This window comes from Berghia stephanieae, chromosome 13 (assembly GCF_034508935.2).
Source record: "Berghia stephanieae isolate SIO BIC M18660-M18661 chromosome 13, UCSD_Bste_1.3, whole genome shotgun sequence".
Lineage (NCBI taxonomy): Eukaryota > Metazoa > Mollusca > Gastropoda > Nudibranchia > Aeolidiidae > Berghia > Berghia stephanieae.
In genome coordinates, this window is record NC_088372.1 from 31,319,742 (window position 1) to 31,339,822 (window position 20,081).

Consider the following 20,081-nt stretch of genomic DNA (forward strand, 5'->3'; position numbering starts at 1 on the left):
TCTCTCTCTCTCTCTCTCCAAAGTCTCTTTCTCTCTCTCTCTCTCTCTCTCTCTCTTTCTCCTCTCTCACTGACTCTCTCTCTCTCTTTTTTTTTCTTTCTTTCTTTCTTCTCTCTCACGATCTCTCTCTCTCTCCTTATCACAAATTCTCTCTCTCTTTCTCCTCTCTCACTAACTCCCTCTCTCTGTTTCCTCCCTCACTCTCTCCTCTCTTTCTCGTCTCTCTTTCTCGTCTCTCTCTCTCTCTCTCTCTCTCTCCTTATCACAAACTCCCTCTCTCTTTCTCCTCTCTCACTAACTCCCTCTATCTGTTTCCTCCCTCACTCTCTCCTCTCTTTCTCGTCTCTCTCTCTCTCTCTCTCTCTCTCTGAAAAATGGCAAAACTGCAGGCATTAATGAGTTATAACACAACATGATTACTAACTTTGAACCAGAAACAATAAACTGGCTGGCAAATACTATGACAGACATCATGGACAAGGGCACATATCCACAAATTTGGAAACATGCCAAAGTAATAGCCATATTAAATCCAGACAAACCAATGACTGAACCATCCAGCTACAGACCAATATCTTTACTTTGTTGCTTATACAAGCTCCTGGAAAGAATTGTACTAGAGTGAATCAACCCATTTGTAAATCCCTGCATTCCACCAGAACAAGCGGGCTTTCGACTACAAAGAATCAGACGTGAACAGGTCCTTGCACTGACCTCATACATTGAAGCAGGCTTTGAGAGAGAAAAAAGCCCAGAAAACTGGTTAGTCCTAATAGACTTATAACTGCAGCCCACGAATCTGTTTGGATAGGCGGACGATGTTAAAACTTTCAAAAATGATTCCCTGTTGAAAGACGCTTAAACTGCTGTCTACCATGACTGGACAAGACAATGTCATGTCATATTGGGGGAAACAAAAGCAAAATATCAAAAATTAAAAACAGGGCACCACAAGGTTCAGTTTTAACACAACTTTCTTCAATATTTATATCTCTGACATGCCAAACTTCCAAGTACTCAAACTTGGATGCCTTGACGACTGGGCCTTAGCCTATCAATCGAAAAAACTGTAAAGAGATTGAAGAAGTTTAACTCAAAGACACCTCCCGCCTGAAACAATACTTGGATAGGTGGTACCTAAAACTGAACACCACCAAATCAGTATCCACAATCTTCCACTTGAATAATCGAGAAGCAACAAAGGAATTGAAAATCATAGTTGGTAACTCAATACTACCTTCAAACCCCAATCCTAAATACCTAACATTTGACAGACAGCTGATTACCGAAAACATTGAGGGAACTGCAAAGAGAATCGCAAGAAGAAACAGCCTGCTGAGAAAACTCACAACTACCACCTGGGGAGCCTCACCACAGGTACTGAGAATGTCTGCTTTGGCACTGTGCTACTATGTGTGAGAATGCCTTTTGGACGAGGAGCCCACATGTAAGCCGCATTGACATCCGATGAAGAGAATCAATGAGAATAATAACAGGATGTCTCAAGTCAACTCCAACTCAGTGGCTCCCAACACTGAGCGGCATTGCATCGCCAAGTCTTAGACTAGACGTTAATCAAAGGATATATGCAAGAATTGATGAAGCCACGGATAACACTCCTATACAAATAATCATAAAGGGAGCACCTTCAACAACAACCACTCAAATCAAGAAGACCTTTCCACTTAACAAAAATGGTAGACTTCAGAGTGAAAGAGAACTGGAGAGAAATGTGGAACAGGGAAACACCAAAAGGAGGATACATCATAAAAGATCCCATCAAAAGAATGTCTGCATTCCAAAATGCCAGGAAATACTGGGTTTTCTCAAATCGCATTAACAGGACATGGCAGAACTGCATCAAATATGTGCAGATGGAAAAGTGGCAACAGTGATGCCTGTGAAAGTGCCGGGCAGCTCCAGAGACCAGCAATCACAGCGTCCTCCACTGTCCAGTAACGATAACTGTAGGTGCTATGAAAAAGTTCTTAGGGCGGAGGAAGACTTCCCAAGATGGGTTGAGGAAATGAATTTGGAGTTGCAGCCATACGCTACCACTACTCCTCTCTCTCTCTCTCTCTCTCTTGCTCCTCTCTTACTAACTCTCTCTCCCCTCGCTAACCAAATATCTCTCTCCCTTCCTCCTCTCTCAACCAACTCTCTCTCTTTCTCTCTCTCTCTCTCTCTTCTCTCTCACTAACTCTTTATCTCTCACTCTCGCGTTCTCCTCTCTCACTAAATCTCTCTCACTCTTTCTCTTCTCTCTCTCTCTTTTTCTCCTTTCTAACTCTCTCTCTCTCTCTCTGCCTCCTCTCTCTCTCTCTCTCTCTCTCTCTCTCTCTCTCTCTCTCTCTCTCTCTCTCTTTCCCTATGATGAGATCTATGCATACGAGGTGAAAATTACATTTCAGAGCAATGATCAGGATTGCTTTCCTTAATCATCAAAACGCAGATTCAATCAAGTAATAGTTAGACTTATCAAGTTCATTGGTGGCCAAAGGAAAAAAAAACCGTCTCATAATCCAGAGCTTGACCCATCCCTTAAGTTGTGATGTCTTATCCTGTAATTGATACTGGCAGGTAGGGAATTTCAAGACTTGGATTAAGTGTTACCCAATTGTCTTTCACCATCAATCTTGAACGTTAAAAGTCGAATTTTACAAGATTGTAACACAATATTGCATCAAAGTCATTGTAGAATCTCATCCAATGTCACATTACGGTCTTCCAGTTGATCTAACTCTCATTTCCAACCCCATCTTTTTCACTGCTCTAAGACCGTAAATTCAGTCAAGGCCATTGAGCTTGCCATTGTAACCACGGTGGCATAATTCTATGCCTGCCCAAACGCCTTATTGCTAGATACGGTTTTTGGGCAGTAAACTTTACCTTTGCATTTCCACCTTTTCGTCAGGCGGTAAAACGGTAGTTACTGTTAAGGCTTTTGGGCAGTGGCTGACAGGCACTGTTTAAAGAATCTTATAGCCGTATTTCAAGCTACGGCTTTTGGGCAGTCACATTATTTGTCTAAAAACGTTACGGTGTTCGGGTTTTAATTAATAAAAATTAATTAATTAATATTTTTGCATATTTTTTTTTGTAGAAATAAACCTTACTCCAAACCAAGTTGATTTATGTAAAAAACGAAAAATTGAAATTTTTGACGTTACGGCCTTTGCGCAGGCACCCCTCGATATATGTACATGCACAAGCTTTGATACATCTGCACCTAATGTTAGTCAAAAAGACTAATAGCAAAATTTTAACTTATGCTTACAAACAGTATGATATGAAACTTAAAATGGTTTTCTCAAAACTATAATGCCTCTTTCTTTGTATAAACACTATAAAGGACTTTTAAAAATATTAAATGCGAAACAATATTGATGTTAATAAAACCTGTTTGCAACGGATTAACGCTGCAAATAAAAATCTGAAGTAAACATATTTCATATATTCTACTCACTGATGCTATAAATATTGAGAAAATGGAAACTAGGAATATAACGGTTGAGTGAAACAAATCAAGAATTAAAATTCAACAAGAAGTGATCAGACCTCTTACCCTTGTCTTAGTAGATTCTGCTTGAAGAAGATGTTGGTTGAACAGTTTCAAGCCTGAAATGTTTCACGTTAAATATTTTGCTCCAGTTTGAATCTGTCGTATTTAGTTTTTAAAAAAATAATTTTTGCCAATGTATTCACTAAAAACCAATTACTGGGGTTTCAGGTTTCAGGTCTTTTCTCCACTTCTTTCCTTAGCAAATTACCTCAAGTATTTTGATAAAACGGAAGGTTAACCTTTGGTTTTCCACTATAAATTCTCACTGAAACATTATATTTTTGACCTCCAATTTTAGGAAACCCTTAAGAGAGTCCTTTGTTTTATGTCTATTCTTTTTTTTTTTTGTTGTGTGTGGAAACTGGCCTAATCAGCTGCTGGCACTAGCGTAAAATTTAAAAAAAAATCTAAATAAAGCACCAGAAAAAAAAAACAAAATCATGACGATGTGGATGTGGAGTCGTATTCCTTTGCAATGACTTGGACAAGTCCATTGACGACATCCATCGTCTCATCCTCTATGATAACAATGTCAAAGTTGTCTAGGTATACATCTAAACTTTCTTCAACCTGAATTTGAGATAGAAAAAAAAAATTGTGATAAACATAAAGTCCACATGTTTAGAATTATGACTAGAAGAGGGTTTTTTTTTACTTCTTTTTATCTTCAGTTCCGAGAAATTGCATTCATTCTCTTAAATTTGAACACAAACTTTATTTCTTCGATTTCAAATTAATGATGATATAATACACAGTTAAGGCAGTGTGTATTCATCTTATTTTCACATTATGTCAATCTGAGATTTTCCTTCTTCTTTTCTTCCTTTGTAGATTATAGCCTGCATGGTCTCTGTTTCGAAATGTGTTCAAATTGCCTAATTCTAATGTATTGGCAATTTCATTTAACAAGTCGCTCCTCTTCTAATAGAGTTCCACTTACCTTGAAGTTCAAAAATCCAACTTTAAGAAGACACTCCATGTTATCAGCACCAATGGCCATGTGAATATCTCCAACAGAGTCGCCTAGCAATAGGATATTGTTGCGATGTTTGATCTTTTCAAAATAATCACTGTTGAGGACAGAGTTCTCATTTTTGTTGAAGGTGTGAATCACATCATTACCAGTAAAGCCTGCCATTTTCCCCTGAAAATAAAAAAGAATAATATATTTATATTGAAGGTGTATCAGATGTTTTGGTTTCTATTTGAAAGCATCAAACATAACAAATGGATTTGATAGGGCAACTTTAGTGCATTGAATCTAAAAGGCAAGAAGCATAATGAGTTTAATGAGCCATTTTTAATCTCCTGTTATTAAAAAATGCTTTTAAAATCTGTTATGTAAATATTGTCTCCTTGACTAAGAATAAAACATCCCAAAAATATTTTGTTAAGCGCTAAATGTTAAAGAAAAAGAAAAAACAAGAGAGAGAGAGAGAGAGAGAGAGAGAGAGAGAGAGAGAGAGAGAGAGAGAGAGAGAGAGAGAGAGAGAGAGAGAGAAGACGATGAAAATTACCGGTTACAGATACACTCACGTTTTGGTCAAAATGCATGAAATTGGCAACCAGTTTCATGTTGGGATGAAAGGTTGCTTGTTGAGTAATTGTCTCCATAATGACATCACCAAGACCAGCAGAAAACAACAGAAGAGGGATTTCCAAATCGTTAAGTTTATCAAATAGACTAGTACAGTTGGTTCTGGAATAAGAATATCACAAAAATAAAGAAAAAATTATACATAAAACATTAGATACGCTGATTTTCACATACTATTATTTTTTTCTTTATTCTTTTTTTTTTAATTGATATTTTTTTAATAAAAAAATAATTAATTAATTCTTTTTTTTATGTTATACCATTTAAAAAAACTACCTCTGAATTCTAAAGATCATTATAATTATACCATTCAGCATATAAAATGGAATGTGTGAGGAACAAGGAAAAGAAAGTGGAATAGAAGTAGCTCGAGGAAAGCAAAGGATGAAAAAAGGAAAAAAGGCTCCACATTGAAAGAGACTGAAAAGATAGCTCATGGATGGACAAGATGGATAGGACTTGTCTATTGCCTGTTCGGATAGGTGTGGAGGGCCTAAAAAAGGAAGTAACAGAAGTCTTTGTCCACAGAATGATGTGAAGTGCTATATCTGATAAATGATGTGAAATCTCTGGATTGATTGCGAGAACAGGGAAATTTTTCAAAATATAATCATATTAAAAAATCACAGCAAACTCTGATGCTACTCAGTCCATCAAGAGCATTTGGGTAGATCTGGAGAAAAGTACCTGACAATTGACAAGTGTCCTATCCAAAGGGTAGTAAGCAATTATCATTATATGGGTTCAGTGATCAATTAGTACAGCACCTTGTAAGTATGTCAAGTAATTTTAAATTAGGTCATTGACTAAACATGGCAGTTTATTAGCTATTCACCCCATGGATTGCTTTACAATGGTAAAAGTAAAAGCCAGTTCTTTCACTATCTGTACCAGGCCCTTATCGATACTAGTGTGCTCAAAATTTGACGTTCTGCAATGTTTGCCTCAAATAACCACACACTACACATTTGTGACAATCATTGCAAAAACTCCTGCCTTTATATTGTGCAAGAGACTTTGCTCACATTATTTCATTCGAGTTAGATGTGAATGATAAACTGGTTAGTGGTGTATACTGTAAATGTATTGCAAGTGCAAAAAAATAAGGTAACCAACAGGCACCTTTTACTGCATTCATTGGAATTATACCGTTCCATTTGGTCTTTGGAGGGAATTGAACAAACGAAGCATTGTGGGGCAAATTGAGCATGATCAAACTATAGATGCAAGCACATAATTCATTAATCACAAGACATTAATTCTGATGTAAGAATTTAATATATATTGCCTGGGTGATGGGTCATGACGTCAGCATGCGTTGTTACATATGTGTGTTTGTGCATTTTGATACACACCACATGCTATTACTTCCTTGTCTAGCTACATTGGTTAATGATCGAGGTGAGGGTCCTTTGTCCCTCTTTCTTTATTCATGAAATTATAGGACATGCTAAGACATTAATAGGACACCAGTTGTCTAATCTTACACTTACAGGGATTGTTGTAGGATAAACATTTAATTTTAAGCAACAAAAGAAAACTAGGCGGCTGAAAAGATTACACTTTATTGAAAGAGCCCAACAAATTGAAAAAGATCACGAACTTGACGAAATAATGACCCAAAAATGCAAAGCAAATATCAGAGTACCAATTTGGAAAAGGCAAAATCACTTGAAAATCAAGATTTCCGTTGGTGACATTTCAACATAACAAAAACACGGCGAAGAAATCAAGAAGTCTGTACAGAAGTGCATAGATCAAAACTACCCTGAAAAAAAATGGACAAGAATCTATACCGATGGTTCATGCAATAAAGAACACACTGTGGGGGCCTGGGAGTGCACATCGAGTACACAAATGGTCAACAAAAGGAGATCAGCAAACCGACTGGTACTCACACTTCAATCTACAAGTCAGAGGCAGATGCAATCCATGAAGCTGTTAAGCAAATCCTCTCAGAAAATGAAAAACCAAGACACATAGTGATTTTAACAGATGCTAAGAAAATTCTGGAGGATATAATGATGTCCTTTGCGGATGATATAGACGCCTTGGTGGAAGACCTCATGAAGCTAAGCAAGTTTACCAACATTGTACTGCAGTGGATTCCAGGACACTGTGGGATACTTGGAAATCTGATCGCTGACCAACTGGCAAAGGCAGGCAGTCGCATGCAGCAACCCTCCCCAACGTACTCAACAGGAGAAATTAACAAAATGGCCAAATTTATCCAGTCTCAGAGATGGAGAGAGAAGCACCCAGAATACAACATGAATGACCCAATCAAGGTGCTCGACAGAAAGGAACAGGTCATCATCTCAGATGATGACACACATTAAGAACAAGTGGAGTCAAGCAGTGCTTGACAATGTGACTGCGGACTTGAAAATGAAAATGGACATCATGTCCTAATGGAATGTCCAAGGTATAACCAGTTGAGAAGGAACTTCTGGCCTGACCCAACCCCATACTCAAAGAAGCTGTACGGCAATGAGGACGACCTCAGGACCACTGTGGGCTTCATTCACCAGACCGGACTGACCATGTGACGTGACGAAGAAGAAAAAGAAGAATTTTAAGCACAAAAGCAGAATAGTAAATAGAGCCTTCAACAATTAAGGAACTGCCGATGGAAATACGTTTAGGGTAAGGTGGGGGGATTACACACCCGGGGTAATTCCACACCCACATTCATTATATCTACTTCTTCATAGAAAGAATGCAAAACGACCCAAGGGATATTGTTCAAAGTTTTAACTGCCTAGATTTCTATTTCCTGTTTGAACACAAGAACCAGCCACTTTTACTATCGTTGAATTCTGACAATTTTCAAGCTTTTACAAGCCCATTGAATGTAAGGCAACATTCATTGTTTTCAAATATTGCAAAATGTTGTTACATTTTCTTCAAAGCACAAGCTAGAAATGTTTAATCATTCATCGGACATGTAAAATTTTCCCCCAAACCTGTTCTAGATGCCTTAAGTAAAATGTTGTGCCTATTTTAGATTTATAAATGTCAGGGAAATTCCACACCCTACAGATTTCGATTTTCTTGTGACTTTTTTGAGTGAAAATATTTAATCAAAATCCTATGTCAATGGTTTTATTTTACAAAGAGAGGCTCCATCTAAATTCCACACCCTACAGGTTTCGAATTTCTTATGTCTTTTTTATGTGGAAATATTTAATTAAAATCCTATGTCAATGGATTTATTATACAAAGACAGGCTCCAGCTAAATTCCACACCCTACAGGTTTCGAATTTCTAATGTCTTTTTTATGTGAAAATCAAGGATTACTATACTGGAAAGGATTGACATGTGGAATCTTCAGCCCCCGCTAGTGGGGGCCATTGGTTGGATAACGATTTCAAGCAAAACTACTACTTTTCTGCCTTGGTACAATTTCCTTGAATGCGCAATAATTGATTCTGTTCTTATAATTTCGGTACTTTATAAGAAATTGGTTAATTGGCGACCATAAGTTTTAAATAATATTTCTTATATCTTGAATGATATGAAAATATATAAAAAGTAGTGAACTATCAACAATTTTACTGGAAAGTATGCACTATTTTTTATGACGCCCTCTTACAAATTGAGTGATTGGGTTTGTTTTCATTTTTTAAAATCGAAAGTACGAATCTGCTTCCAATTGCTTTTAATAACTAGAGATAGATCTATGGCTAATTTATCGAACCAGAATCTTTGAAAAGTGGTAAGTACCAATAATAATTGCGTAATAATTATTATTTAAGAAATGTTTAGAATTAGCATCTGGCTGTAGTTCCTGCAGACGATAGATAGACCCGTTGTCGTGCTTGCTCTGTCGAGTCGCACAGATTATGGTGATCAGACTGACATCCTGATTCGGATTTGTTTCTTATTTTATTATGGCTTGTGGCTTTATATTTATATCTTTTTTTTTCTATATGGTTAACTGATAAATATTGACTTTATTGTATTAGTCTAGTGTATAAGTCTAGAGGGCCCTTTGCTCGTCACGTCAACTTCACAACTTGAACTTGATCAGTTGCTAGATAGAAATAGATAGTAGTCATTGCTATTGCTGGATAGCTAGACTAGAATAGTTAGTGGGTCTGATATTACCATATATGATGGAACTTGAACTGACTCTATATATAGTTATACCCATTACATGGATCTGGTGTTGCTGATATGACTGTCAATCGTATGGGACTAGTACTCTGAATATATAGTTTTGCCTCATTGATCAAAATGATCTGAGATGTTACTGTTACAACAGTTACACTCACCCAACTCAATCACTCTAATTATCTCTGTGACTATGGGAGGGAATTATGGATCCATCGACTGAAAGGATTGTACTAGTAGTCTGAATATATAGTTTTGTCTCAATGATCTGAGAAGTAACTCTATTAATTAACTCTTGACTACATGGAAGGGAACTATGGATCTGATTCTGATGCTACTCATTGACTGTAAGGAATGAACTATAGTATAGTAGTCAGATTTTTTATGAATGGCGCATGTTTTTCTAGTTTTTCTCAGATGTCCTTCTATCAAAAGTTGTAAAACTTTGTGTCAACCTCCGAATAAATTTCTATTAACTGAATAAACATTTTGGCCCGTATTGTGATGCCATATCACAAAAAAGATTTCTTCTTCACGACCTATAAAAATCTACTTTAAAACCCAGTCATAAAATTAGAGATTTTACTCTGCTAAAAATGTAAACATTTTCGCACCACAAAGTAAGATGAATTCATCGTTTTTCAAAATAATCTTGTGACATGGTAGTTCCGGCTAGTGGTTATGAGTTCTTTTGTTTGTTGCTTTAGGTCTCTTCCAACACAATTGAGGTTATATGAGAGACCGCTGAAACAAAAAAACAAGCAATCTAACAAAAATAGTACAAATGTCAATCAAAAGCATAACCTAAAGATATCATAAGCTAAATTATAAATAACCAAGAACAAACAGGCAGAGGATTTACAGGAAAAAAAATATCCCCTGTCAAAAATACAATCACAAACCAAAGAAGCAGGATAGGCAAGTAAAGAGAAGAAGAAACGACATCACTATCGGATCGTACACCCATGCGAACATCATAGGTATATGATTCAAGGGTGATGCTCCCATCCAACCACCCGCGGTTATGAGTTCATATCATACTATTTTCCGAATAAAAGCAACACACATTAACTGTTATAAAGTAACAACTAATGTAGTTTGCATCCCATTTTGACTTTGTAATTTATTGCTTTTTATTTACATCATGTCACAATTACCGAAGACTGATATGAATCTCTAGCTTTAACTCATTTGAACTAGTGATTAAATACTCAAAATTGTCAAATTAACAATGAACGTTTACATTTAACTTTGAAAAATTGTATCTATGCATGAGCGTTTCACACAGCATTTTAAGTTCTCTATCGGTTCCTCTCTCGTAAGGCTGTGAAAAGAAGTCCACTTTTATCTATCAATAAGTCATTAATTAAAGAGGACAGCTATGGAATTGGAATTTCACAATCAACCCTCAGTTTTGCATGTTATTGTTGTTGAACACAAGCACATATTTGTGGAAACATTGTATCATAAATTGATGAATTTCTACTTTTGACTGGTCTACATTAAATTTATGTAATCCTCTTTGGCATAAAGAACAAGCTATTTCTCAAAAATTTGAAATCAAAATAATGTTGGAAGCGCATAATGTTCACTTTCATTTGTATTCATCAATAACGTATATTGATTGTTATAAAATGTAAACATGTCTGTCGTTCCTTCATATTCGGATTCTGTACGAACATCATTCTTCTTCTAGGTTCCATGCCTGGTCCAGGCTTCGGATACTGCATGAATTATCTCTCTCCATTCCTCCCTGTCTCTTGCTTTTTCAAACAGCTCTTGGATTGTTAGGTTGGTGAAGCCCTTCAGTTGGTCTATGAGTGTTTTTCTTTGTCTCCCCCGGGCGCGTTTACCAGGTATTTTTCCACAACTTGCCAGGTATTCATTCTTATCTTTCCTTACTATGTGTCCGAAAAAGGATAGTTGTCGATCCACTATTAAGGGCATTAGTTTCCTTTGTTGGTATGTTTGTTTTAGCACTTCTTCGTTCGTTTTGTGTGCGGTATACGATATTCTCTGCATCCTTCTCAAGCACCACATTTCAAAAGCGAACATCATATAAGTTTCAATTAACCGAACATTCCATTTTAACAAATTCTTTCAAAATGGATAAGCGGAAAATCATATTTTTGACACTATAATCATATTTAGATTCCAATACTTACTAGTTATCGATTTTAATATAGCTGTAATAAGTGAAATTCTTTCCTATTGTTTTAAAATTCGTGAAAAAATATATTTTACTAGGACAAAATGATCCAGAGGTTCATACAAATTTTTGCAGCTGTACATTGTGAACAGCTGAGAAAAAGAAGACAAAGGTGCGCCCCTTATTAAAAATCCGACTATTGTATCCCTTAGTAGATATTTTGGTATTCATCTTTTTCTTGGGATCATCCTCCGCAGATTACCTCCCTTTGTTGATATTTTACATCTCCTTTCCCCTTCATCTAATTGTTCACCTTCATCTTCATCATCATTTTACATATACATTCATTAATCAAGCTTCTAAAGAAATCATCCTGAATCAATCACTATAAGGTCAGTTTTTAGAATATCTAACTACTCATCCTTTCCGTTTCTTGGCTACTCTTATTCACTGCTGATAATAATAATCATTAAATATTTTTTTGGACCCAGAATTCACAATCACTCTCTAAAAAGGTAGATCTTGCCATATAATAATGCCCCTGCTGTTATTTTGGTGTAAATTTTCTCTATTTTTTTGTTGGCCCCCACTAGCGTTGCCTGAAGATTCCATATGATTGTCCTTTCAGTATAGTTGTCCTTGGTGAAAATATTTAATTAAAATCCTATGTCAATGGTTTTATTGTACAAATAAAGACCCCAGCTATCATTTCAAGTAAATAGTTATATCCTTACCCAATTTTTAATTTTTTAAATTTTTAGTATTGGAGCAATTCCACACCAAGCTGGTGTGGAATTGCCCCAACATAGTTTACTTTTGTTTTTCTTAGAAAATCACATAATCCAAAATTCTTGGAAGATCCTGATTGTAGGATTTCTGTATGTTTCTCTTTCTATGAGATTGCTAATAGGGTGATGAATTACACGAATACGGTGTTGTTGACATGCAGATATTAATATTGCTTTATCTGTTGAATAATAAGCCGTATTATGGGCCTACATTATGTTACTTATCGATGCCCATGCTTTAAAGCTGGATCTAGTAGGGATTTCTGTTCATGTTTTTTCTCCTTTTTCTATAGAGATTGGCTAATCAGGGTGATGAATTACACGAAAATACGGTGTTGTATGACCATGCAGATATGTTGACAAGTCGATTTAGTTATATCTGGAGGGATGGGCTGCAAATGTGCTGCCAAATTATACAACCTAAACTGGGGAACAGTCCGTGATTCAGCAAAATAGGAGAAGATATTTACTGCTTACTCAAATCGCGAGAATGCACCTGGGATCGGTCTCCTTCCCTTTGAGTGTTCTGCCAACTGAGCTATCGGGACCCCTGCCCAGGCCTATTGGTCTCATGTCACAGTCTTCAAAGATTGTTGTTGTGTTCATTTCAGACGTTAATTATTGTTCCTGATTGTGTCATTCTAGTTTTTGCATGCTTGTCATGATGGGTGTGGAATTACCCCAAAACGTTGAAAAGCGAATAAAGAGAAAAAAATGGAATTTATGAAGTGTTGTTCCTTTTTTAATGTTATTTGTATAGAATTCAAGTGTCAATGGCTGTGGGTTATTAGTATTCTGTTTGTGTGTTCACCTCATCAATAGAAACTTTATGACAATAAACTGAAAAAGTTGGGTGTGGAGACAGACCTGTTAATGGATAAATAGATAGATAAATAGATAGATGGAGATAGATAGATATAAAGTTAGATGAAAAGGAGATAGGGACAAACACACAGAGAGAGAGAGAGAGAGAGAGAGAGAGAGAGAGAGAGAGAGAGAGAGAGAGAGAGAGAGAGAGAGACAGAGAGAGAGAGAGAGATGTTCGTTTTGTCATGCTTTCTTTGTATACAGAGGTAGGGGGAGGGGGGGGGGGGGTCTTTTTAGACATGAACAATGTGGGTGAGAGATTCAATAACATGTTTTCATGTAAGTCATTACACAATAAGCCCCACTCCCTCCTCCTCAAGCTGTCATATGACTCAAAATGGAAACAATGCAATGAATAATTTGACCAGCCCATTTTTTTTATTGCAATCTCATTGGTCAATATGTTTCCAGTTGATTGACTTTGACTTACTTTGAAACAAAATGCTTTCTTAAACTATCCCTACAATTCTTTGCTCCGCCTTTATCCCTTTCTTCATGTCTACCTCACTCTCTCCGTTTCCCTTTTGTTTCTTTCACACATACAAACACACACACTTATACAGGCTTCAATCTTTATTATATTTCCATCCCGCCCTCTTAATGCACAGCAGTCTCTCCCCCTCCCCTTCTCGCTTCTCTTTTTCGATCTCTCTCTCTCTCTCCCTCATGTTCTCTCTCTCTCTCTCACGTGTGCGTGTGTGTGTTTTACTCTCTCATTCTTTCTCTTCCTCTCTCATCCTATTTCTTGATATATATCTTTCCCTGCCCACCCGGCTTCACGTAGTTTCATACTGTACTTTGAAATTATTAACCCTTCTTTAACTTTTGACATTTTGAAAACGTATTTCTTCTATTATATAAGACAAAATGCCACATTAATCATTCTTATCTCATTGATTCTTTATTTAAATATAAAAACTTCTTCAAAAAGTGAGCAATGTCATAAAATTGTCGCATATTTTTTTTTTGGATGTTTTATTCATTTTAAGGACATCTTACATAATAATAAATAACTGCAAAAGCAATAATTGGATTATTTCAAAAATTTGTATGTACATTATTAAATGTATATTCTAAGCTCATGCCAAATTTTACTATTCGCATCAAATTTTCAATGCCCATTTCTAAGGAGTTATCATTGCCAATTGATTTGACTGTGGTGAAAACGGTGCCTCACTTCAAAGTCGATTTTCTCAAAACTTGTCTTTTTACACTATCCCTACTTCAAACGGTCATATCTCGGCAATAAATATTCAAAATTTTATAAATTTGGTATCAAATTTTAAAGCATAAAATAAGCTATGATTGGGTACCAAAAACCCAAAATTAATACCGTTTCGAGGCGGAGGGTCACAAATATTTCCAGTAGATCCACTCAATTCTATGAATTAATTATACTCCCAGGGATTAATAAGATAAACCAGAACAAACAAACAAAATAAAAATAATTATCATATCACCTTAACATGTGGGCTTATGCTATTTTCATAAGCTACAAACAAAAAGTGAACTTGACAATTATCTGCACTGATTGGATATCTCTGATCTTTCTAAGGCAATTCCACATTTCAAAAAAGGTATAAAATTGATTACCATATCTTGGTCCCTTATCACCAATCATGTTGTCAGTGAGCCCTACAGATTACTGCAAATTTATTTGTAAAGCAAATTGAAACTTCTATTTCTAATGGCACAAGACTGAAAGGCTATAATTCAGCCGGTCTTTGATTCGGATAAGTAAGTAAACAAGTATTCTAGTGTCTATTGTGTTAATTGAAAAATAGCAATTTTTTGGTCTGCTTTGGATAGAAATGTGTTGAACGTGGATTTGACCCAAATCAAGCAAAACCAGATGTGTTATAGAATGGTCATTCTAAAATAATTCATATATCAAACTCAAAAACAAGAGACGGCCATCAATCCTTTTTTTTTCCATCTGCTTTTTGGATGTTGAATAAAGTATCACCAATAATTATTGAAACAACAGGTGTAGGAAAATTCAAGAATAATGTTGCGCATTTAAGACTTAGGTATTGTATCACTTGTGAAAATATACCAGAGACTGTATGCAAGAAATGAAAGAAGAAGAAGAAGAAGAAGAAGAAGAAGAAGAAGAAGAAGAAGAAGAAGAAGAAGAAGAAGAAGAAAGAAGAAGAAGAAGAAGAAGAAGAAGAAGAAGAAGAAGAAGAGAAGAAGAAGAAGAAGAAGAAGAAAAGAAGAAGAAGAAGAAGAAGAGAAGAAGAAGAAGAAAGAAGAAGAAGAAGAAGAAGAAGAGAAGAAGAAGAAGAGAAGAAGAAGAAAGAAGAAGAAGAAGAAGAAGAAGAAGAAGAAGAAAGAAGAGAAGAAGAAGAAGAAGAAGAAGAAGAAGAAGAAGAAGAAGAAAGAAGAAGAAGAAGAAGAGAAGAAGAAGAAGAGAGAAGAAGAAGAAGAAGAAGAAGAAGAAGAAGAAGAAGGAGGAGGAGGAGAAAGAAGAGGAGGAGGAGGAGAAGGAAGAGGAAGAGGAGGAAAGAAGAAGAATCAATCTTTGAGCTTCCAGGGTAAGGAGCTCGTGCATCATGTCTTTCTTACCTCAGTTTAGCATTTGATTTGGCTACAATTTGACTAAGTTTGTCTTTGGTTAAACCAGCTGACATGAACAAGGCATGACCTTTTGTCCACCTGAGGATGAAGATTATCATGATGATAAAAATAAATTTAACGATGGTGATTGTTATGTAAAATAAAAACAACATGATTCAAAATCGTGTTATCGTGATATAGGTGATTATAATGAGTCAGAATGGCTGATAAGATTTGAAATAAAAAAGAGAATTTGCTATTTTAGAACAAGGAAATATCTGACATATTGATGTCATTCATAATAAAAATTACATCGGCCTCCTTGAAGTTACACCTTCAGTTGTGTTGATTAATTTATCTTCAGCTTTGTGATAACTGCTTTATCTAGCTTAGATAAATAAAATGTAGGATTTATTTTTGTTGAGCCTCATGGACAGATACATTCATTTACTGATTCCAAAATAATATCAAATAAAATATAGTCTTTGTGAAGCATAAAACATGATGTGTCTAACATTAAATCTATCTGATATTTTTCATTGATTGGAGGAGAGGATGTTTCCTTGACTTCCAGTCATTAAGTGGAATTATGTTTTAGCTTTACAAAACAACCCCTAAAAACCCAGCACTTCATCTAAAGTGTAGCAACAATTTGCTATGATCTATGACAAGATACAGAAACCATTTGAATTTCACAAAAGGATCGATTCGTATTTGAACAGCATAGCTGTCATCTGCATTTTTTGCGGCCGCAAATATCAGGGCGATCCGCAAATTTTGGGAAAATTGGCAAATCGCGTGGCAAATTTTGGGAAAACAAAAGAAACAAAAACAAAATTACGAAAAAAAAAGTGCGAAACTTGAGAAATGTTGCAGCTTTGCCTGGGCCCAAACCAAGGGAAGCTACTCTCTATGGATAATAATCCTTTAAAATCTTTGTAACAACGCTATTCACAGTCATTTCATTAAATTAATAAATGCAGCCTCCTTAAATGTAATAAATTGTCTTTTATATATATATTTTTCTGTATTGCATGTTAATTTTTAATGAAACGCTTAGTTCTCCTCGGCAAATTTTTTGGCAAATTTTGGTCTTTTTGACAAATTTCTTGGCAAATTTTGTGGTTTCTTTTGGCAAATTTTGGCAAATTTTAGGTCCCAATTTGGCAAAAAATGCAGATGACAGGCATAGGTGATTTGCATTGACAGACTTTTATTATGATGTTTGATAGCTTATCCACATTCTATCTGCCTCAGCAATGACATATGATGTACTAAAAGGCTTCTCTTTCTTTTTAAATTTAAATAGGAACTTCCAATCTGAGGGGGGAAAAATGAATGGCATGCGACAGTAATAACTCGAGACATGACAGAACATCATCAAAGCAGTGTCTCCATGTCCAATTCTCTTCTCTTCCCTATCCTGCCCACTGTGCAACATCTCACAATAAGATATGAACCACTATGAGCATTGGTAATTTTATGTAACTGAAAGAGGCTTCAAATCAATATCACAGGCCATGGAAGATGCATCTATTATGGAGATGTGATCGCCATACTAAAATAACATTTGAGAGCTATTTCTGTTTTTTTAATCTCTCAAATATCATATATTGATTTTCTTGTGATAAAAATTTCGCCTTTCATTTACCTATTGAGATCTGTTTATTTTGTTATTGAAAAACTTCATATTCCATTGGTATCAGCAATAACTTAATAGATCATATACAATTGTAACACTTAATTTTCTTAAAATTGTAACATTTAATGTTCTTAAAATTCTCATGTCAGCCATTGAAAACGCACGTGGAAATTGGCGCTCTATCAATTATTCATATTTAAAAAAATTATTATCTTAGTTTTCTTTATTTTTAAAGTTTCAGCTGCTTAAATGTGTTGCTTTAAGCAGTAGATTATTGTCTAGGACATTACCATTCAATCATCTTGGGTATTTTTTCCTCCACAGACTTGGAATGGTCAAACTCAATCGGCAAGTAGTAGTCTTTTAACTTGAGAGCCTGCAAACATTAAAAATTATGATTAGATTAAAAAACAAAAAAACAAAAAAAAACATGCTAATACTAGAAACAAGATTATTATGGGAAAGTAAAATTGCAGATGACGACATCAATTTTACGCATGCGCTTTGATATTGACAAAACCGTCAACTACAAGTTTATTACAACTACATAAGGACTCATTCCCTGCTGAATTTTTTTTTTCTCTTGTTTTCCAAGGTGTTTGACTAAAACATACTATATCAGATGTAATGATTACGATAACATTAATAATAATAATAATAATAATAATAATAATAATAATAATAATAATAATAATAATAATAATAATAATAATAATAATAATAATAATAATAATAATAATAATAATAATAATAATAATGATGATAATAATAGTATTAAGTTGTATTTTTGAATGGTCAGTTATAAGGACAAGTCGGCTTTCTCGCATTATAAAAAGATTTTGACATAACTGGTTGGATGCCATTAAAAACAAAAGTACTAGACCTCTTTTATTTAAAGATGCTTCTATTCTTTGTAAGATTAAAAAAGGGTTAAAATTAAAAATTAATCTTGTGTGTTGAACGAAATTTGTCTTGGACAATTTAAATAGGTGAGAAAGAAAACTATGAAAAATTACAGGATGGACCGTTTTTCCTTAATATTGCTCAAAATGTAAAAATCCCATAATCAATCTTCCCATGAGTGTCACCTTTGACCCTGTAGGTTAGATGTTATCAGACCTGCCAACCCTTCATATTCGAAAAGTGGAATAAGAACATTAGAAAATATGAATTTGTTACCAACAGATAATCCCCTTTCAAAATTACCAACAACTTTACCACCAAACACATAAAGGTAATATTCTTGCACAACCGGCAAAATGATTACACGTGTTAGGTAATGGAAAAAGGGAAGGGGGAAAGAAGTTTCCTATTTACTACCATTTGGCAATTGTTAAAAACATAATATTTTTTCTCCTTTACTTCCTCATTATCATTATTTTTGGACAATTCTGAATGTTAGAATGACGGGAAGGAAGAGTGAAAATAAAACAGATTCCACTAAAAGCAGAAGGGTTAGCAGGTACGTCTAACTTCTACGTCATGGCACAAGACCGAAGGGCTAGAGCTCAGGTGGTCGCTGGTTCAGATAAGTAAGTAAGTAAGTAGGTAAGTCTTATTCAAAATTAATAAATCAGAAAAATTTATCTTATTGGATAACAATTTTAGTAGCTACCTGTGTGATCTAGATGCCAGATCATAAACGCCATCCCAACCTATACAATGTCAATTCTTCATTTTGGCAAGACTTAAGAAATTGGAGTTCACTTAGTTCCTGATTGGATGAGAGAGTAAATGAGTGACCTCTTTTCCTTTCTCTGACCTCGTCCTATGCGTGATGGGTAAAGGAAAAAAGAATGTTGTGCGGCTATGTGGTCTAGTGGTATGACATTCACTTTCGGATAGTAAGGTCCTGGGTTCGAGGCTCACTCAGCGCATAGTTGAGTCCTTGGAAAAGGCTCTTTACTCACATTCTCTTACCGTACCCAGTTGTAAAATAAGTACCTGACTGTTAACAGCGTTGTCTCTGTCCGAAAAAATTGTAGTATCGCCTAACAGGCGTCATGTCGCGTCCTGCATGTTACATATTACTGTTGGTCAGGGACCCCTTGTAAAGCGTTTTGAGCACGTTTAGTGGATATTGCGCTATACAAAAGCTCGATATAATGTTGTATAGCATATATCGTATAAAACAAGGAGAGAAAGTAGGTCGATGATAGACAGACATTGATATAGAAAGAAAGATAGATAACTATATAGCTAGATTGCAAAGAACAGTTCTTTTGATAGATAAGCGGAAATAGAAGGATAAAGGGTAATGAAGGAAAAATACTCACTTCTATCTTAAAAGTCTCAGGCATAAACTCACTCTCCTCTATGACACCTGTATAAAATTAAGAAGTAAAAATGAACAGATATGAAATACAATCTAACTGAAATACTATCTTTATCTTTATATTAAAAAAAAAAAACAAAAACAAAAAAAAAAAACAAATATAAAACAAACCTACAAAATTTAAACTTTGTTTGGGCTCATTTATTCCCTAAAAACAATCTTTACACATATTTATGACAAGACACAAATTAAAGAGATTAAAAAAAAAAAAAAACAAACTTGTAAATTAAAAAAACAAAAAAACAACAACAACAAACTAATTACCTCTAGTATTGAGCGAAAAAATTTCTGCGGCTAACTTTGAAAATCTGAGGATTTTTATCACTATCTACTCACCATGGGTGGTGCTACATATTTGTCCATTCTCCATGTACTTGGACAGAGTGCGATCAAAGTCTGCCACAACCTGTAGTAATACAACATTACAAAAATAAAATAAAATGTTATAATTACAATACCCTAAGC

General features: G+C 35.2%; 1 protein-coding gene across 3 annotated transcripts in view; it reads right to left on the bottom strand.

The window, feature by feature from the left end:
* LOC144958864 (7-methylguanosine phosphate-specific 5'-nucleotidase A-like) overlaps nucleotides 1–20,081 on the bottom strand; it is a 28,099-nt gene that overhangs the window by 4,902 nt on the left and 3,116 nt on the right. The window contains exons 3-9 of one of the 3 annotated variants that reach the window (XR_013642529.1): nucleotides 19,953–20,022; nucleotides 19,558–19,604; nucleotides 17,572–17,657; nucleotides 15,649–15,738; nucleotides 5,099–5,261; nucleotides 4,503–4,706; nucleotides 3,204–4,132 (exon numbers count right to left, since the gene is read on the bottom strand). Coding sequence is in view for 1 of the 3 variants with exons in the window: in XM_078891118.1 (XP_078747244.1) it covers nucleotides 4,001–4,132; nucleotides 4,503–4,706; nucleotides 5,099–5,261; nucleotides 15,649–15,738; nucleotides 17,572–17,657; nucleotides 19,558–19,604; nucleotides 19,953–20,022 (792 nt within the window). In the remaining 2 variants the exon portion in view is untranslated. Of the gene's footprint in view, nucleotides 1–55; nucleotides 4,133–4,502; nucleotides 4,707–5,098; nucleotides 5,262–15,648; nucleotides 15,739–17,571; nucleotides 17,658–19,557; nucleotides 19,605–19,952; nucleotides 20,023–20,081 lie in introns of those variants that run through there. The other 2 variants (XR_013642530.1, XM_078891118.1) reach the window with 2 other exon arrangements.